Below are 19,261 nucleotides of genomic sequence, written 5' to 3' on the forward strand. Positions count from 1 at the left end.
GAGCTCCAGTCCAATCTTATGCAAAGACCTATCTCCGTTTTAATTACATTAGACCAATGGTTCCTGTAGATCATAAAGGATACACCATCTAGATCAAATCCCTTTCATCTTGTCCAGAATGCTCAGTTCTGTGTGTTGATGCGTGTATGCTCCCTAACACTCAGATGTTTGCAATGTTTGGGAGATTCGTGCAGTTTGTTCTAATCCTACAATGGGGATCTTCAAAAGCAAAATATTCAGAGAATTCTAGTTAGTGCTTTGTTTTCACTTTTGAACAAAATATTAAGGCATAATAAATTCCCAATACAAATGTATTTCTTTTTGCAGGTTGCCATGGGCCAAGGCCAAGCTGACTTAGCCATTCAAACTCTAAAAGAATGTGCACGCAATGGAGAATGGCTTTGTTTGAAGAACTTGCATCTTGTTGTATCTTGGCTTCCTATTTTGGAAAAGGTGAGGCTAACTGCATCAGAGTCATCTGCGTTATTTCAGAAACATCTGGCAACTTCTATTCTAAGTATGCAAAGTTGATGACCGGAAAACAAGGGTCTGGAACACAAATTTACAGGTTTCCTAGTCACCAGTGTGATTACATGTTTGAAATCAAAGAGAAACACACCTCGTTTGAGGCGTTTTTTACTTTAATTTTCATTGAGTTGTAGAAAATGAACTATTTCATTAGAGCCCTATTCTGCCACCCATATGATGAATTAGTACTTAATTATTTGAGCAGTCCTATTGTGACTCATACATGCTTGAGAATGTGTACTGCTTAAAGCAACAGCATCAGCTCAGAATCTAGTTTTTTTTTAAATTAGTTAAGTACTGTACCTGCCCCTGAGTCTTCCTGCTTGTTTTTGTTGTTTTGCAATCATATTTTCCTATATTTACAAAAAGATACTCTTCCATGTTGTGTGAAAGACTCACACAGACAGGGGAAAACTGATATAAAGGTGTAATAGTGAAATAGCTATATACTAAGTGCTGTGAAAACTACAAAGTAAACCAACCTGAAAAAAATGATTTTCTCCAATCTCTGTCAATTAATGTAATCCCAGATGTTGCTTGCAACAACAGTAGGTGTTTTCAAACAGAAGTATAATTTTAAGTTGATAGTATTCCTTTAAACTCTTACTGTTCTGAAAAATCAAATATTCATAATTTTAATAGAGTACATCTCCTTTTTTAAACAGGAATTGAATACTCTTCAGCCCCAGCCTAATTTTCGTCTGTGGCTTACTGCTGAAGTTCATCCAAAATTTGCTCCGATTTTGCTTCAGTCAAGTCTGAAAATAACGTATGAGGTAAGATTTCTAAGGAACGTTTTTATTGAATAGCTACAAACAAGTACTCAGGAGAGATGAAACAACAGGCATATGTCTTATAGAAGGAAGTTCAGCAAATTGTAACTAATACAGAATATGGGGCTTTTTTTAGATGTTGTCGTTTTTTTTAAATATGAATGAAACACATTGGTATTCATTTACCTTAGGATATTTGTAGTGATCATTTGTATGATCATGTATGAGAACTTGCTGATCCATGAAATAAAATAGTTGTTTATAAGACTTCCAGATTTTTTCCCCAAATTGGACTTAGAAAAATTAACTTTATTAAAAGATAGCATAGTGAACCAGTGGTTACAATATTGAATATATGTTTAAAAACATAGCTGATTTAAGCAAGCAAAAATGTGGAAATTCAGACTTACGGCTCTTACATTGTCCTTATTGCATTCTATTATGCCTGGGTAATGTCGTTGCCTCAGAACAGTGCATGATCATACGGAAGTTTCTATAGAGTATAAGCACAAACAGAAGAGTTAACAGAATGAAAGATTTATTTCTGAATTTCTTTTTTGTTTTTATATTTTATGGCAAGAGTGATAACTTCTTAATGTTCCTGCCTTATAAGCTGCTCTTGATACTCTGTATCATGCTTTACATCATTTTGCATAATATATTTTTTTTGTGAGTCTGCAGTCTGGTGGTTTAGTTCCTATTTAGTGATCTCTCAGAGTATCCAGGGATGATAATCTTTCTGTGACTCAATCTGTGACAGTGCAGACACTGTTTTCTTCTGAATTGGTTCTGTTAGGTAGGATGATGTTTTTCTCACTCTCTAGGTGTCTCCTCTTCTTAGAATTTCAAAAATTACGTAAACATTTATATCCAAAATCAATGTGAATAGGTGGGATTTATGCCTGTTGCAATATCTTAAATTCTTGCCTCAAGAAAACATTATAATGGAAAAGGCAACAATGGCAGCCATACTTAAAGTTAAGAGCCTCTGCCCAAGGGTGTGTATTTCACCTAAAACCCATCAGGTGGAAAATATAAGTTCCACTCCAAATGCCAGTGCCACAGCTCCCTGTTAACACTTTTTCAGTTCATTCTTTTCTAATCTCAGTCAGTCAAGGTAGGATCCACAGAAGTCGCCTGCCAGACCCTTTGCTTTGCTGCTTCAGCTCTTTTTACATGCAGTTTGACTTTGGGTAGTTTCACAATATCATTTATTGCTCTCTAGCTCTCAGTCATGGCAAGTAATCAGTTTTCAATTAGTGCTGAACCTCTCATCTCAGGCTTAACTGGTAGCTTCTTTCAAAGCTTTGGTTGTTTTCTCTGAGCTGGAGTAAATCTGCAGTTCAATGCAGCCGCTTCCTGCTCTTTTCTACCAATTGAAAACAGAGAAATTCCTTCATTTTAGAAGTTTATCTGCCTGTGACAGCTTACGGCAGTTGCTTGACCTTGATGTATCTGTCTGTCTTTCCGGACTGAGAGCACTTGCTTTGTCAGACAAATTGTAGATTAAGTTTTTGAATCTTTGTTTTCTTTTGTGTTTCTCCTATCTTGTTTTTCAAGGGTTCATTTCAAATGAAAATTCCTTTCACCAGTACCTCACTACACAACATTTAAGTGGTTTCCTGTGATACTTTCTGGATGGCAAACTCTTAGGTCCCTGCCACAAGACTAATAAAATCTCCAGTTCTGCTCCTGGCTGGAGTCGTTAAGGCATGCTGTTCTGCTTAAGGGCTTGGGAGGGATCTAAAGACTGTAGATGCTTTATCTTTCTGTATTGAGGTCAAGACTTGCAGGAACTCTTGAGCCCAGAAACTTGAAGACACAGAAATCTGACATGCAGAAGAGGCATTCCTGCATATCTCACCTGAGGTATGAGCTCCAGGCAATTGGTTATCTGTGCCTTAACTTTGTTATATCAGTGTGAGATAGGGGTGACACTATGTTTCTACACCTCTGCCTGGATACATTGATGCCAGTCAAAGGAGACTCAGATTTAGCTATGCAATGTAGAATAGGCAATCTAATGCATCAGCATCTTTGCCTGGATGCACCAGTCAGGAAAAGTGCCTCAGCATCCCTACCTCAGCACATTGGCACTAATACCTTAACAATTGGCAGATAAGGCACCCTCTTGCATCTTTGGAGTAAGGCAGCTCACTAGCATATAGAAGTGAGGTGCATTGCATATCTCTGAGGTGCCTCATCATGCCAGTGCTTTAAACTTGCTGCAAGAGTGCCAAGAAGGTGAGGTGTCACTTCACGCTGGTGTATAGTTGCCAGAAGGCGAGGTACCTAACCACACAAGCTTCAGAGGTGAGATCTCAACCGTCAGACCTGTAGATAAGGTCCACCAGAAGTCAGCTCCTTGGCTTGGCATCTTGGACATACCCCAAGTTTTGACACTTTGGCATGGAGGTGCTTTAAAGGTATTGGTGTCCCCTCTGTCCTTAGATGCTAAGAAGGCTGGGCTGATATTTGAGCATTAGTTACCCTCCATGGTTTGATGGTACTCACTGAAAGGAAATTGCTTGACTGCATCTGTCACAGAAGGGCTCCCTTGATGCTTTAATTTGGAAAGACACTTCTGAGCACCGGCACCTGTTCAGGTTTTTGCCATCACACTTTATTGTCCAAGTCATTTCATGGCTGCAAGCTATCCTAGAATAGTAACAGAGCTTCCAGTGTATTGAGCTATCTTCCAAGGCACCTGTGGGATTACCATATCTTCAGAGCAAGCTTCACTGATGTCTTTGGTGATCTAAGGCTACCTACCGGAACACAGCAGTTTGCTGTCCTTGGTGCTTCTTACATTGTTTAGCTCTTCTTCTCTGACAGCAGATGGTCCTGTGCCACAGAAAGGAAGTAATTCAAGGAGTGGACAGAGCAGATGCTCTTCTCAGGAACACCTGAACCAACAGTGCTCAGGAGTTTTCCTCCAGTTAGACCCCAGCAGCTCCATATTACAAGGTCTGATGGCTCTGTGTTCTGTATTCCAAAATGTTGGCAGTTCCATACTGAGTGGAGTTTTTACTTTAGGCACTTAGGGTAGGGAATCCTTCTTACCAATGTTGCGTGCCTTAATAACACACTAGCCACAGAGTCTCTGAGATCTAGGCCCTGATGTTCTAGCTCCTTGGTGTTGTTGGATCCACCACCTCTAAAATCACTGAGGCTCCACAATGATATAATGGCACTGATTCTTTTCCTTATCTCTTCTTGTAAGCCCAACATCTTGTTCTTACTAAGGACACTAGTTGTTCACTTGGCTTGTTTTCACTGGTGATTATTATTTGGTTGTCAAAGCCCCTTAATCATCATCTGGTCAAGATATACATATTTATTTAAGGCAAATCATCAACTTATTAAAAAAATCAGTCAGAAAATATTTTGCCACTGTTACAAGTAACCTTAAGGTTGCTGTAAGTAGGAGAAATTAGCCAAAAACATCATTTTTTTCAAAGGAGAGGAAAAAATCTTTAAAAGGATTTAAACCTAACTCCCGTTTGACACCACCCCTCCACTCGATAATTGTCCTGTTCTGTTCATTCCATCTGAAGCATCTGGTACTGACCACTATCAGAAGACTGGATACTGGGCTAGATGAACCATTGATCTGAGCCAATATGGCTGTTCTTGTGTTTTTTTTTACACTTGATAATGGATTGTCACATAGTGTTACTTTCTTACTACAGTAATCATAATTTTCTCACTGTTACCTTGTGCTTCCCACATCTTATATTCGTGTGTTGTCTCTTGACCTATACTTTTGAGCAGAGACTCTCTCTTTTTATCATATGTATGTACTATGCCTATATGCATAGCACAGGGGGCCCTTATCCTTGATCAAGACCACTAGGCTTCATTGAAACATAAATAATAAGTAGTAGTACTGATTTTAAAACAAGAAACTCTTTGATTCGTATTTGAACAAATTTGTTTTCGGTATGTTTTTAAATTAACATATTTCAAGCTGATGGCCTTCCCTTAATCTTTCTTATACTGCATTTCAGTCCCACAATTTGTTTATTGTTCTGTTCAGAATTCCCTTCAGTGAGTCAACATTATCTCCAGTCTAAGATGATTCTATTATTAGGCCACCTACTACAATTTTTTTAATCAGAGTTTTCTCTTATTTTCCAAATCTAAGTTAATTTTGAAGATTTAGGAAATAATTAGTGTTAGACATTTAGAAATATATATATATATGTGCTGTTGTTGATGTTGTTGTTTAACTATATTATATACACACATATACATACACACACACGCACGCAAAACTATGTTGTTTTTGTCTACCTAGGCCCCTCCAGGCCTAAAAAAGAATTTGATGAGAACCTATGAATCGTGGAGTCCAGAGCAGATTAGTAAAAAGGGCAATTTGTCTCGAGCCCATGCACTCTTTAGTTTGGCATGGTTTCATGCTGCATGCCAAGAAAGAAGAAATTATATCCCTCAGGTAAGTACTGTAACTTCTTGCCAATATTCGGTTTGTTTACTAAAATATTTTCTTTCATTTCATAATTAAATCATTTCATATTTAGCAGCTTTTAAGTTTGTTGTTTAAAATAAAATATGCACCTTTTTGTATGTTGGGGCATGCAGAAGTGATAAATATAGTGTGACAAAGTTCCTCCTCTACCTTGGTGGGTCTTGCGCTTATTGGCGGATTTGCTCGCTTTGGAGCTTCACAGCAGCCCTCAGTTTGGCTGTTTTCATGAACCCACAGTCCAGGTCAACTCCTCCTGTATCTGACCAGGAGTTGGGAGGTTTGGGGGGAACCCGGGCCCGCCCTCTACTCCGGGTTCCATCCCAGGGCCCGGTGGAATGCAGCTGTCTAGAGTGCCTCCTGGAACAGCTGTGCGACAGCTACAACTCCCTGGGCTACTTCCCCATGGCCTCCTCCCAACACCTTCTTTATCCTCACCATAGAACTTTCCTCCTGGTGTCTGATAATGCTTGTACTCCTCAGTCCTCCAACAGTATGCGTTCTCACTGTCAGCTCCTAGCACCTCTTGCTCCCAGCTCCTTACACACGCACCACAAACTGAAGTGAGCTCCTTTTTAAACCCAGGTGCCCTGATTAGCCTGCCTTAATTGATTCCAGCAGCTTCTTGATTGGCTGCAGGTGTTCTAATCAGCCTGTCTGTCTTAATTGTCTCCAGAAGGTTCCTGATTGTTCTGGAACCTTCCCTGTTACCTTACCCAGGGAAAAGGGACCTACTTAATCAGGGGCTAATATATCTGCCTTCTGTTACTCTCCTGTAGCCATCTGGCCCGACCCTGTCACAATAGCTACTGATGTGGAACTTTTTGGTGGCTACTAATTTGGAGATCTTAATGATTGGATATGGCCTCAGTACAGAATTGGGGCTTAATAGCACAGACACTTACAGCTTTTCAGAGTCCCATTGGTTCCAATGGCACTCTTCATGGGCTTAAAGATCTGAGCTAGCTGATCCTGATACAGGTCTGGGGCCCTGTGACAAAGTGTATGTGCTCCCTCTTGCATGATTCAAGAAAGCATTAAAAGCCTCTTCACCAAACAGAAAGGTAGAAACTAGCCCTTAAAGATCACCAAGTTGGCAAACCTGGAGGGAGGAACTGGCTTTTCCAAGGGAAGGAGGGTGATATCTGGTCTCCTCCTGAACCTAGATCCTGGGTGGGAGAGATAAAATTGGGGAATTATTTACCTCACTTGTACTGAGAAGAATTATATTGAAGCCTAGAGCCTATAACCATAGTAAGGACTTCCTTGTTTGTTTGTTTTCCAACTGGATCCTTGGCTGAAGGGGGCAGCCCTGACTAGAGAAAAGGAAGCGTCCCTGCATTTGGTTTGTTTTTATTTGGACACATGACTAAATGAACCTCTCCTGTGACTATTTTATTGTCCTTTGATTTAGGCTGGAATGATTGGAGTCTTTTTTGTTTTTGCTTTCTTTTCCTTTTTGGGTCCTTGTTTAAAGGGACTATGACCCTAATTGCAAAGGTGACTGATGGTGTTGTTGAAGGACCTACAGGGTCACTGCAGTAATATTATGACTGGAAGTTTGGTTTTGAATGTGTCATCCAAACATTAGAACACTTGAGGATATTGCATAATAACATTGATCAGATGTATAGAGAACGGAGACATGGCCAGCCATAAGCAAAGAAATCAGCATACTCTCCACTATGGAAATGAAGATATTGAGGTGGTCAACTGGTTGGCCACTCCAGGAAATAAAATGAGGTCAAGGGCTAATGCAGCTTGCTCCAATTGAAGGGAAATTGAAGGAGGTGAAGGTACTTTGGTGTGGACATATCCAACTGAGACCTGAGTGTTATATTGGTAGGATGGCCCTTGCAATGATCATGGACAGAAAAGTCCAAGGGAGAGGCCAAAGATTTGGCACATGAACTGGATATCAGCAGACTTTAGATAAACCAATTTGCAGGACAACCAGGCATACAATCATGAGTTTGGGAAGTAGGTTATAAAAATTTCTGATCCAGAACATGGAAAGATGCAAGAAACAAGAAAAAAAATATGATTAACATAGAATATTGTTTCTTGTTAAAAACAGTATAATATAAATTAAGATCACTTAGAATCATAGAATATCAGGGGGAGGTCATCTAGTCTAACCCCCTGCTCAAAGCAGGACCAATCTCCAATTTTTGCCCCAGATCCCTAAATGGCCCCCTCAAGGATTGAGCTTGCAACCCTGGGTTTAGCAGGCTAATGCTCAAGCCACTGAGCTATCCCTACCCCCACTTAATTATTATGAAATTTCACTCTTGACTGTGAGCCTTTTCTGATTTTGGCTCCCAAAGCTAAAACCTACTGCCTGTTCCAATCTGCCATGCTTCCACACTTTCCTCCTTCAAGTCATTTTTCAAAATGTACTTTGTCCATAAAGGCTTCTAAAAGTAGACTTCTATGCAGAGATGTGTTAATTTACCAAAAGACTTAAAATTTAACCTCAAATTAGAACAGTCCACACAGAAATCATGGAAATAATAAAACTTCACTACTCAGATTTTAAGGCCAGAAGGACCAGTTATGTTCATCTAGTTTCACCTCCTTCTTGACACAAGTCATTTCCTCTGTTATACTTGCATCTGGCCCGATAACTTCTGGTTGACACTACAGCGTATCTTTTCGAAAGAGAGCAGAGGTTGAGTTAAAGATTCAAAATGATGGAGAATTTACCATGTCCTTTAGTAACTTGTTTGGATGACTAGTTAATTACCCATCTTTGTTAAAAATTTTCATCTTTTTCCAGTTTGAATTTTTTTGAATTGAACTTCCAGCCATTGAATTTTGTTATGTCTATGCTTGATTAGATACCTCTAGTAGCAGTTATATTCTCCCTTTGTGGGTAATATACTGTGACCAAGTCACCTCTCAACCTCTGTGACAAGGCTCCTTTAAAGCATGTTTTCCAGACCCCAGATCATTTTTGTAGCACTTGTCTGAACCTTGTCTGATTTTTCAGCATATTTTTTTTAAGTGTGGACACTAAAACTGAACAAGTATTTCTGTAGTTGTGCCACTAATGAACCATAGAGGTAATATTACCTCCTTATTCTTGCTCAATATTCCTTTTATATATTGAAAGATGGTTTGCAATGGGAGCTTGAGTTCAGTTTGTTATCTACAATGGCATATTGGGCTGCATTAGTAGGAGCATTGCCAGCAGATCGAGGGAAGTGATTATTCCCCTCTATTCGGCACCGATGAGGCCACATCTGGAGTATTGTGTCCAGTTTTGGGACCCCTACTACAGAAAGGATGCGTACAAATTGGAGGGAGTCCAGCGGCAAGCAACAAAAATGATAAAGGGGCTGGGACACATGACTTACGAGGGGAGGCTGAGAGAACTGGGCTTGTTTAGTCTACAGAAGAGAAGAGTGAGGGGGGATGTGATGGCAGCCTTCAACTACCTGAAGGGGGGTTCCAAAGAGGATGGAGCTCGGCTGTTCTCAGTGGTGGCCGATGACAGAACAAGGAGCAATGGTCTCAAGTTGCAGTGGGGGAGGTCTAGGTTGGATATTAGGAAACACTATTTCATTAGGAGGGTGATGAAGCACTGGAATGGGTTACCTAGGAAGGTGGTGGAATCTCCATCCTTAGAGGTTTTTAAGGCCTGACTTGACAAAGCCCTGGCTGGGATGATTTAGTTGGGGTTGGTCCTGCTTTGAGCAAGGGGGTTGGACTAGATGACCTCCTGAGGTCTCTTCCAACCCTAATCTTCTATGATTCTAATGACCTCTAAGTCCTTTTCAGAGTTCTTGTTTCATGATGCGGTTTGCATTCTGAAAAGTATGGCTTACAGTATTTGTGCCTAGATGTAGGGCATTTCATTTGCTGTATTAAAATGCATGTTATTTGATTGCCCCCATTTTAGCAAGTAATCTAGGTTACTCTGTGTGAATGACCCGTTCTCATCATTATTTGCCATCCCCCCATCTCTGTTGTATCTACGAACTGTATCAGCAATGATTTTATATTTTCTTCCAGATAATTTAATTTAGAAATTTTAATAGTGTTGAAGTGAGAATAGGTCCCTGCTGAACTCCCACCAGAAACACTGCTATTTGCTGATGATCTCCATTAACAATTTATGTTTTGAGATTTATCAGTCAGCTAGTTTTTAATTTATTTAATATATGGTGTATATCCCCCTTTGTTCCTATATGCCTCTTTGTCTTTTAAACATTTTGGGACAGGTACTTTTTGTCTTTATACCTGTTTGTAAATTACTTAGTATATGTTAATACTATACAAAGAATAATACAGTTTCCAATAAATAAGGATCTAGGAATGGGCCAGTGATTAAGAATGTACATGTTGAAGACATCATTGCTTGCTTGCTAATGGCTTGCTGCATTTTTTTTTCTGTTTTTTTTTCTTAATATAGAGGTAAAATAAGATGAGGAGTATAATGGTTGGCATGTGTTGTAGGCAGTGGTTAAAAGAAGCAGACATACTTATCAAAGTCTGAAAGGAAACTGAAATTCAAAAAAGCCATTGGGAGTAAGGAAGTGAGGTGTCTAGTCATAATTATCAATGAGTCATTGTTGCAACAAGCACTGTTAGGGAAAGGAGAGAGTTGCATGCTCATGTCCATCATTTTCAAGAAGGCTTGCTGATTAGGATTTTTAAAATATATTTATTTTTATAGAAAAACTCTCAGTTGCTACACAAGTAGGCATACACCTGATGGCATCTAGCCTGTATGTCTATGTAAAATTAAACACATTGATAGAGATGTTTTTCATATTGTCTCTCTGCTGCCTGTTTCTGTATCTCTGAGCAGCAGCCTAGAAAAGATGGCTTCAAACCAGTGATGTGGATTTTTTTCCCCCGGGTGTTAAGTATTATATATATTCTGTAAGCAGCTATTTTTGTTTACTTTTTCATTTTCATTTAATGCTCATTGTTTCATAACTCATATTAACTTTTTGTTTGTTTGTTTTAATGATAGGGTTGGACCAAGTTTTATGAATTTTCTTTATCTGATCTCCGTGCAGGGTATGATGTTATTGATGGACTCTTTGATGGTATGTTATTCCTTAAGGATTGCTGATTCCTTTCTTTGCCTAGTCCAGTATTTCTGACTGTCTTCCATTTCAGATCTTTATAAAATTAGCAGATCATAGAATGATTTATTTTTTTAATAATTTGGCTATTTCAATTAGAGCTGAGTGGGGGATGACAATTCTGTTTCGTGGCAACTGTAGAGGTTTTTAAATTTGTTTTTGTTCTTGTCACGATGCGGGACTCACACCTGCGGCACCTCCTCCTGGTCTCCCAGGGAATTAGCTCTTCCAGCCTCCAGAGCACCCTCTTCAGGCCGGTGTCCCGCTTGCTGCTGGCCCCCGTGTCTCTCCCGGACCCCGGTGCCCCTTTTACCCAGGATGCTGCCCGCTGGCAATACCTCCACAGTCTCTGGGTCTCCCTCCCCAGGGAACCCCCACCCACTATCCCCACCTCGCCTCAGTCCTTGACTACTGCCAGTCACCACTGAGCCCCCGCACACTGGGGTGGACTGCAGTGTGTAAGCCAATCATCACAGGCAAGGGGGGTTTGGACCTGCTGCCTCTGCCTATCTTTGGGCTGTCCCCTGCAACCCCAGTACCTATCCGGCCTTACACTAGGCCTGCAGCCTGGGGGGTTTCCAGGCCAGAGCTCCTTAGCTCCCTTGGCCTTCCTCCAGCTCTGCTCCACCTCAGGTATTGTGGTACACTCCCCAGCAGCCAGGCCTGTCTCCCTCCACAGCTAGAGGAGACTCTATGCTCCTGGCCCACTGCCCTCTTATAAGGGCCAGCTGAGCCCTGGTTGGGGCATGGCCACAGCTGAGCCTTCTTCCCCTAATCAGCCTGGGAACTGCTTGCTCCCAGCCACAGCCCTCTCCCAGGGCTGATTTCAAGCCCTTCAGGGCAGGAGCGGGTGACCACCCCACTACAGTTCTGTTTCTGGATCAAAAACAAAATCTTCTGAACATTATCACAGAAGTAAGCGTGCGTGCTTGTATGTGGCCTGGTGGGTTCAGTCACTGGCCTGGGATGTGGGAGACCCAAAATCAGGCAAAGCCAGGACTTGAATGTGGGTGTTTCACATCCCAGGCCAGTGCCCTAGCTACCAGGCTATAGTGTGTGCATGTCTCTTTTCACTCCTCTGCCCTGGTTGAATGATACACATCCACAAAACAGCATATTTCAGCAAAATTTCATTGTGTTGAAAATGTTCCAACCAGCTCTAATTTGGATCCTCTGTTTATCTTACTTAAATGAAAAATATAAGGGTTTTTTTGGTAAGGCCTTTAAGTTCCAAATCCCAATAAAACTAGTGACCCAATATTCAAAAGGGTTCAGTATCTCTAGCTCCTATTGATTTAAATGGGATTTATATGTGGCTAGTACTTTTGGAATTCATTCTATGTACATGCAGACTTAACAGTTTGAATATATTACCAAGAGACTTTGGGCCATCGATATTAACTGTTGTGTTGAGGGTAGCTTTTCCTGCAGTAATTGGAGTTTGAGTGTGAACACTAATAACTTAAGTGTGATACCAAACCTTTTCATTTGAAGAATCTCAAGGTTCTTTTTCACCATAATTACTTCACCCATGCTGAACAATCACATATTGGATGAAATGCGGCATTGATTTAACCCTCCTCTGTAGTTTGGGACAAAGAAGTGAGAGGGAAAGACATTTTATTTGAAACTGTAGGATATAATTAAGTGGGCAGAATGTAATTTATTGAATACAATTTGGTCAGAACACCAAAGTTAACATCCTTAATTTTAAACACAGTGTTGTGTGATCTTTTATTATCACAGATAACCTGGACCTCTTTTTACATCACATAAGAAAGCCAGCATCTCAGTAACAATGTCTTCCTTTGGCATGGTAGAGTATTATTCAATCACCCTGCTTTTTTTATGAGGCCTGATGAGATCACAGCACAAAGTGATATGGCTGTAACACACTTAAAGATCCATTGGAGGTAGGGGAGTTGAACAGGTTGATGACAAAGGATTAGGAGATAGGAGGCAACAATTGAATATGGAATGGCCTCTAGTGAGAAGGTGCTTTTGTTCTCCAACTAAATAGGGTTGATTGATATGTGTGAGGTCTACGATAAAAAGTTCCCCAAGACATCTGCAATATTTATGTCATTCGGTAGGATTTAAAACACATTAATTACACTCTTATCACATGAAAAAATATTTGAGAACATCTGCAATACAGCTGTTGGAACATATAATATTTTACATTTTACAGTTATTTTATTTTACTTTTTGGTTAGAGTTACGAAATAAATTGCTTAGTAATGATTGTATTACTTTACTGGGTTTCTTTGTATTTCCTTGTTTCTCTGAAGATTAACTGTAATAAGAGGAAATGTTCATCACACTATGCAAAAAAAGGTCAATGTGACAGTAATATTTTGTAATTTACAGGTTCCAAAGATTTTCAGTGGGAATTTGTGCATGGCCTGTTTGAAAATGCTATTTATGGAGGCCGCATAGATAATTACTTTGATATGAGAGTCCTTCGGACCTATCTGGAGCAGCTTTTTAATTCCAGAGTTATTGGAGGTTTAAATCTTAGGGGCAAGAAGATGACCAGCTTCCCATATTCCATCTCTCTACCCAATTCCTGCAGCATTTTGGTATGTATGCTTGCCTTGTTATCAGACATGGAAACCAAAGCTTGTTTTTTTTCTTACAGTACTAAATTAGCAAATGAACATACTAATTAAAGGCAGATTCCTGCAAGCTGCTGAGCACATTTCAATCCCGCTGAAATTAATGGGAGCTGAAGGATATTCAGTCCCTGTAGGACTATGCCCTATAACACTAATAGTAAGAGGTAGTAAGGGGTAGTAAGAGATACCCTGTTTCATATTCCTTCCAGCCTCGCCCATAATGAGCCTTTATGCCTTGTACCAGAACAGTAGCTTGAGTGTCTTTTAGACACAGAGCTGGTTCTACTCTACCCCTCCTATCACCATATAACCATATATTTTAATGCCACACATTTCATACTTTGTATAATAAATGGTAGCTTATCAAAAATTTAAATGTAAGTGGAAGCATCTTGCAGTGGACTACAACACGAAGAAGGACGTGACTAATAGTTCCAAATTGAAATTCCAAATAGTGAAAAACTTTAAAAGTGGTGTTAATAGCAATGTAGGATATACATCAAACTGATCTGTGGAAGTCTTGTAATTGTGCTGCAGAGAGCCTTTGTCTGGTGAAATCACAGCTTCACTGTTATTGGGGTTGTTGTTTGTCAATTGTAAACTGAAGCAATTGGGGATTTCTGTTCTATTTCATTACAGTGTTTCAATATTAGCAGCTTCTATGGTATATCATGTCATATGTTCATATGCTTAAGTCATTTCTTCATTTTAGAGCTGGTACTATTTTAGTGATGTCCACAAAATGCTGTTATGCAATTAATTATAAATCCTATGAAATGAGAGTTTATGTTTTGAAAATATATTGCTGGAATTCTCTTGACCATATACTGTTGATTTTCATGAGCTGTGATTGCACAGAAAACTTTTACAATTATCTATACTTTTTCTACCTTTTTTTGTAGGATTACCGTGATATTATTGAAAGCCTTCCAGAAAATGATAAACCCGATTTCTTTGGCCTGCCTGCCAATATTGCACGCTCTTCTCAACGCATGATCAGTTCCCTGGTAAGTTTTAAATTTTGCACTGCTTGTTAGTATCATCTGAAATATGACCAGCCCGGGAGACCAGATATCTGTTCATAAATATGCATTTCCATAAGAAAATCAAATCACACTGAGACATTTTTAGTTTGTTGCCTGTTACTTGTTGAAAACTTTTGTGTAGTGTTCATTATAAATTCAGAATGTTGGAAGTATTTAAAAATAACTTCTGCAATTATTTGGTAATACAAGTAAAATGTTTATTTGGGTCACTTCACATGTTTTGAGTTCTATTCTGCTGTGGGAGTTAATTGTGAGACATTACTTAATGTTTTAAATAGTGTAAACATTTGAAATACTACTTACTTAGAACGAATAACTTGCTTTGATGGCCAAGCATCTCCTACAATTTTGTGAAGTAGGGTCTTTTCCCCTCTCTGCAGCTCTGGAGGCAGTTCAACATCACAGCATAGCCCACACTGGCTATCCCCCTTCTTCGACTTGCGACCAGAATTCTGCCTCCACGGTAGTAGCTAGTCAGGAGCAAAGCAGATGTTTCCTTTGCCAACTTTACTTTTAATTTGTTTTTCAGACAGTGGTGAGCAATGAAGCTATTTTCCTTCTCCTCCTCTTCCACTAGATTGGGTAATTGGCACAAAGGTGTCTCAGCCTCCCCGATCCACCGCTGCAGTGTTACCCATCTTGGTATCCTCTATCGCCCCACTCCCAGGCTATGGCAGGGCTGTCCCACAAACACTGGCTAAATCAGAGCAGTGCTCTATATGCACAGCTACATTTACAGACTCTTCGAAGGGTGAACTATGTCCTAGCTGTTCACAGCAAGCTGACTCTCACACTGCCAGGGCACAGGGCTCAGAGACAGACTGGCAGTCCCCTTCCCTACCCTGAAGACCTTAGCCAGAAGAAAAAAATCTCTTAAGTGATCCAACTTTAACCCCTTCAAGTGGGTCCTCAGCTCCCTGGGGAAAAAGTAGGGCTCCTACATAGCTTCCCTAATTCCCAGTGTGAATTGGGATTCTCAGAACGAGACCCCATTCCAAAAGCAGTGGCACTGGGACTCCGAGTGTGAGGACACAGAAAGAAGAATATCTAGAGGAGTCAAGGCTTTTTACAAAAAGGGATGCAATATGCCCTACCATGGCTAAACCCATGCAGGGATTCCTATAGAGCAGACCCTCCCCCCAAAATACCACACACCACAGGAAGCACAAAAAGGGTATACTTTTTTACTGAGAAAGGAAAGAGTTCGTATTTAGGCTCTGTGCTGGCCACAAATTTGGCATTCTGGCACTCAAACTGTTCGGCAACTTCCTGTTCTTGTGAATGGCAAAGTAGCAGGGAAGCATATCCCAGGTCACTGGGGAAGGATGCTCTTGCACGCAGGTGGCCAAAGGGCTTGCTTTATACATTCCCACCACATCAACTTCTAGAGATGGTGATTCAGCAGATAAGGCGAGGGGAAGCAAAGCTGATAGTTCTAGCTCCATGCCAGGAGAGGACATCATGGTTTTTGGACTTAGTAGACATGGCATTGGTACTTCCACTGTATGTACCAGTGACAACGGACATCCTTCACCAAGGTCCCATTCTCCATCCAGATCCAGGCTTTCTCCACCTCACAGGTTGGCTATTGGGAGTGAAGCATCAATTGCACTCGGATTATCCTCCAAAGTGATTGGAACTCTGCTGACCTCTACACAGACTTCCACACTAAAAGCCTTCTCAATCTGGTAGTGGTTCAGCTCATGGTGCCAAAAAGAAAACAAACCCCAAGGACTTTGGAATTCCAGCTATTCTGGATTTTCCTCAGGATGGTTTGGACAAGGGTCTTCAACCCAGCACCATAACATTTTAAGCAGGCATAAGCAGTGACTTACAAGCAAGATTCTGAGGTTCTTAGCCAAATATCCTAAAGTCTCAAGATTTCTCAGAGCAGTCAGACTGGCTAGACCAGAAGGCAGACCAGTCTTTCCTAAGTAGGATCTACTATTGGTACTAAAAGTCCAAACAACCTACCCTGTAGGCAATGGTCATACCTTTCTATCCATCAAAATCTACTTTATGATCACTATCATGTTAGCTAGATGAATCTGAGTTAGCAGCTGTATCCATGCAAGAGCCACATGATGTGCTTCATGATAACACTGTGGTTCTAAGGACTCCCACAGTCTTTCTTACCAAAGGTGAATTCCTTTTTCCATTTCTTGCATGATTCGTCTATCATTCTGTCCAAATCCACAGCATCTTACTGAAAACATGTACCATAATGTGGGTGTATGTACAGCACTAAAGATTTACCTCAAGCACACTGAATTGATGATCAGGCTCTTTATTTGTGCCCTTTCACCAAAAGTGCCAAGGTCTTTGGGCATCCAAGCTATCTCTGGCCAAATGAATTAAGTTGTGCATAGTGGAGGCATTCAAGCCATCAGACTAGCCTATTCTAAAAGGAATCAAGGCACACTATGCAAGATCTCTGGTGATATCATGGGCAGAACAAACTTGTGCTTCAGCTGAAGAAATCTGTAAGGCAGCAACATGATCTTCGAGCAATACCTTTTATTAAACATTACAAAGTGGATTTGCTGTCCTCTGCAGATGCTTCCTTCCGAACAAAGGTGCTGCATGCACTATTGCAAAAGTAACTTGTCATTCAGGCATTTACTTTCAAGGGAAAATTTCTCTATTTGTCTTTCTTTATCCCTCCCTGTTTGATATTTACTGCTCAATACTCCCCATGCATCACAGAACTGATATGTAGTTAGTTGTACCAGGGAAAATTTCCTTTCTGCTAGCAACATCTCTCAAAATTCTACCCAACCTGGAATGGCTTCATTAGCCAAGGAACAACATTATTTTTTATATGTCTCCAGTTAGTCGGCTGGATAGCTTACTGCACATAGTTCACTTGGTGACTTTAATGTTATTGGTATTATATTCTAAGTTTTTGCATATTATATGAATTGTTCTGGTGGCAAGCTGGAGAAGGGGGTGTGGCCAAAATGAGCTGTGTTGCAACAGTGAACAGACTTTAGAACTGCAGAGAGGAGGGGAACAGTCCAGGAATCACAGAATTGTATGAGACACAGCTAGCAGAAAAGAAATTACAGGGTAAGAAATTTCCCATTTCATTATCACCATAATGGGACAAGGTGACTGAGTAGACTTCGTACCTGGGCTGGTAAATTTTCATGATACATTTGCAAGACAATTCTAAATGAACACTAATTATTCATAAAAGTAGAGATATTTGGTATTTCATCATATTTAGAGGCACTAAATTGTGCTTTTTAATCATTGTTGGTAATGCATTCAAACTTGAAAGTGAAATATATTTTCTTATCATTATTACTACCTATAGTAGTACCATCACTGTACTAAGCACCACACACACACACACACACAGAGTATTTTACCCAGCATTTGTTCTGTTTTCAATTAAGCATATGCCAACAACATTTTCATGAGTATCACTGACATAGAGGATTGTGCACAACTGAGTTGAATGTGATTGTTGTTGACTGCAGCTTCAGAGATAACCAGACGTTTTTAGGGTTGACATAAAAACAAAATTCTTGTGCTTCTCTTACTCTTAGTGCCCAATTATGCAACTCTTATTCATGTTGAAAAGTAGTTACTTAGTAATCCCATTAGTATTGTGAATAATTACTCAGTGTTCATTTACTGTAGGCTTGCAAATTCATCATGAAAATGGTGAGGAACTTTTAGTTTTACTTATGAGTTTTTCATTTCCAAGCTTCAATGTACCATATAGGAAATAAATTAAGGGACTGTTGCGTGCACTCTGAAACACACTATTAACAGCAGAAAGGCAGACCAGTGTAAGCATTGGTGTTTTATTATTCCTTCTCAAGTATTTGTTACAAATATCTAAGTATTTGTAGTATGTTGCAGTATGTATAATTTGGCTTTCATTTTATTTTACATTACATCTCTAGAGGACAATAAAACAGTTTTTTTCCATAACAGTCAGAGTACTATCAGATATTTAAATGTTCACTTTTTAAAAGTTTAGGCCAAAAATTTCACCTATCTTTTATCTGCCATATAATTGCAGTAGAATTTAGAGCCCAATTCTACAACCTTTACTCACAAAGAATAGTATTTACAAGAGTAGTCCCAATGGTTGAAATGGAAGCAGTTAAGCAACCAAATCTCAGCCGAAAATTATATCCTAGGTTATTTACCTGCTAAATTGGATTTAACACCACCACAAAGATTTTGGTTCTTGAGAGCTGCAATGATCACCAAGTGCATGATTTTACAAAAATGGAAGAATAGACTTATGCCCAGTATAGAGCAGTGGTATTTTAGGGCTTCGTCTGCACAAAATGCATACAAGGGAACTGGTGACATTTTAACAGCCCAATTTCTTTTTTCACAATTCCTCCAATATGTCAAGGTCAGACTTTTTTATGCCTCTTATTTCAGCAAGGTACAAGGCAATCACCACAGAACAGTTGGTTAAATCTAAACTAAAAAGTATTTCACTAAGTCTTCCACGGCTGTGAAGTGCAAATTTCAATTAGCAGTCCTGACAGATCGCATAAAGAACAGCAAAGACTCAACCATCTTCATGTATTGCCACAACATCCTGAAAGTTGTGCTTTCTTTTCAATTCAGCTTCACCAAATTGCTTGATTTGATCTGTGATATTGCAGCTCTCCATCATGTGCAAAAGGTCATTGAGAGAGGAATGTACACTGGAGTGTGGAACTAGTCTTGCCTACAG

General features: G+C 39.9%; 1 protein-coding gene across 1 annotated transcript in view; it reads left to right on the top strand.

The window, feature by feature from the left end:
• DYNC2H1 (dynein cytoplasmic 2 heavy chain 1) overlaps positions 1-19,261 on the top strand; it is a 389,779-nt gene that overhangs the window by 241,861 nt on the left and 128,657 nt on the right. The window contains exons 77-82 of the mRNA XM_074957219.1: positions 328-453; positions 1,194-1,304; positions 5,602-5,757; positions 10,772-10,847; positions 13,257-13,468; positions 14,407-14,511. Of these exons, the coding sequence (XP_074813320.1) occupies positions 328-453; positions 1,194-1,304; positions 5,602-5,757; positions 10,772-10,847; positions 13,257-13,468; positions 14,407-14,511 (786 nt within the window). The remainder of the gene's footprint in view (positions 1-327; positions 454-1,193; positions 1,305-5,601; positions 5,758-10,771; positions 10,848-13,256; positions 13,469-14,406; positions 14,512-19,261) is intronic.

The sequence above is a fragment of the Natator depressus genome, chromosome 1 (genome assembly GCF_965152275.1).
Source record: "Natator depressus isolate rNatDep1 chromosome 1, rNatDep2.hap1, whole genome shotgun sequence".
NCBI classification, from domain to species: Eukaryota; Metazoa; Chordata; order Testudines; family Cheloniidae; genus Natator; species Natator depressus.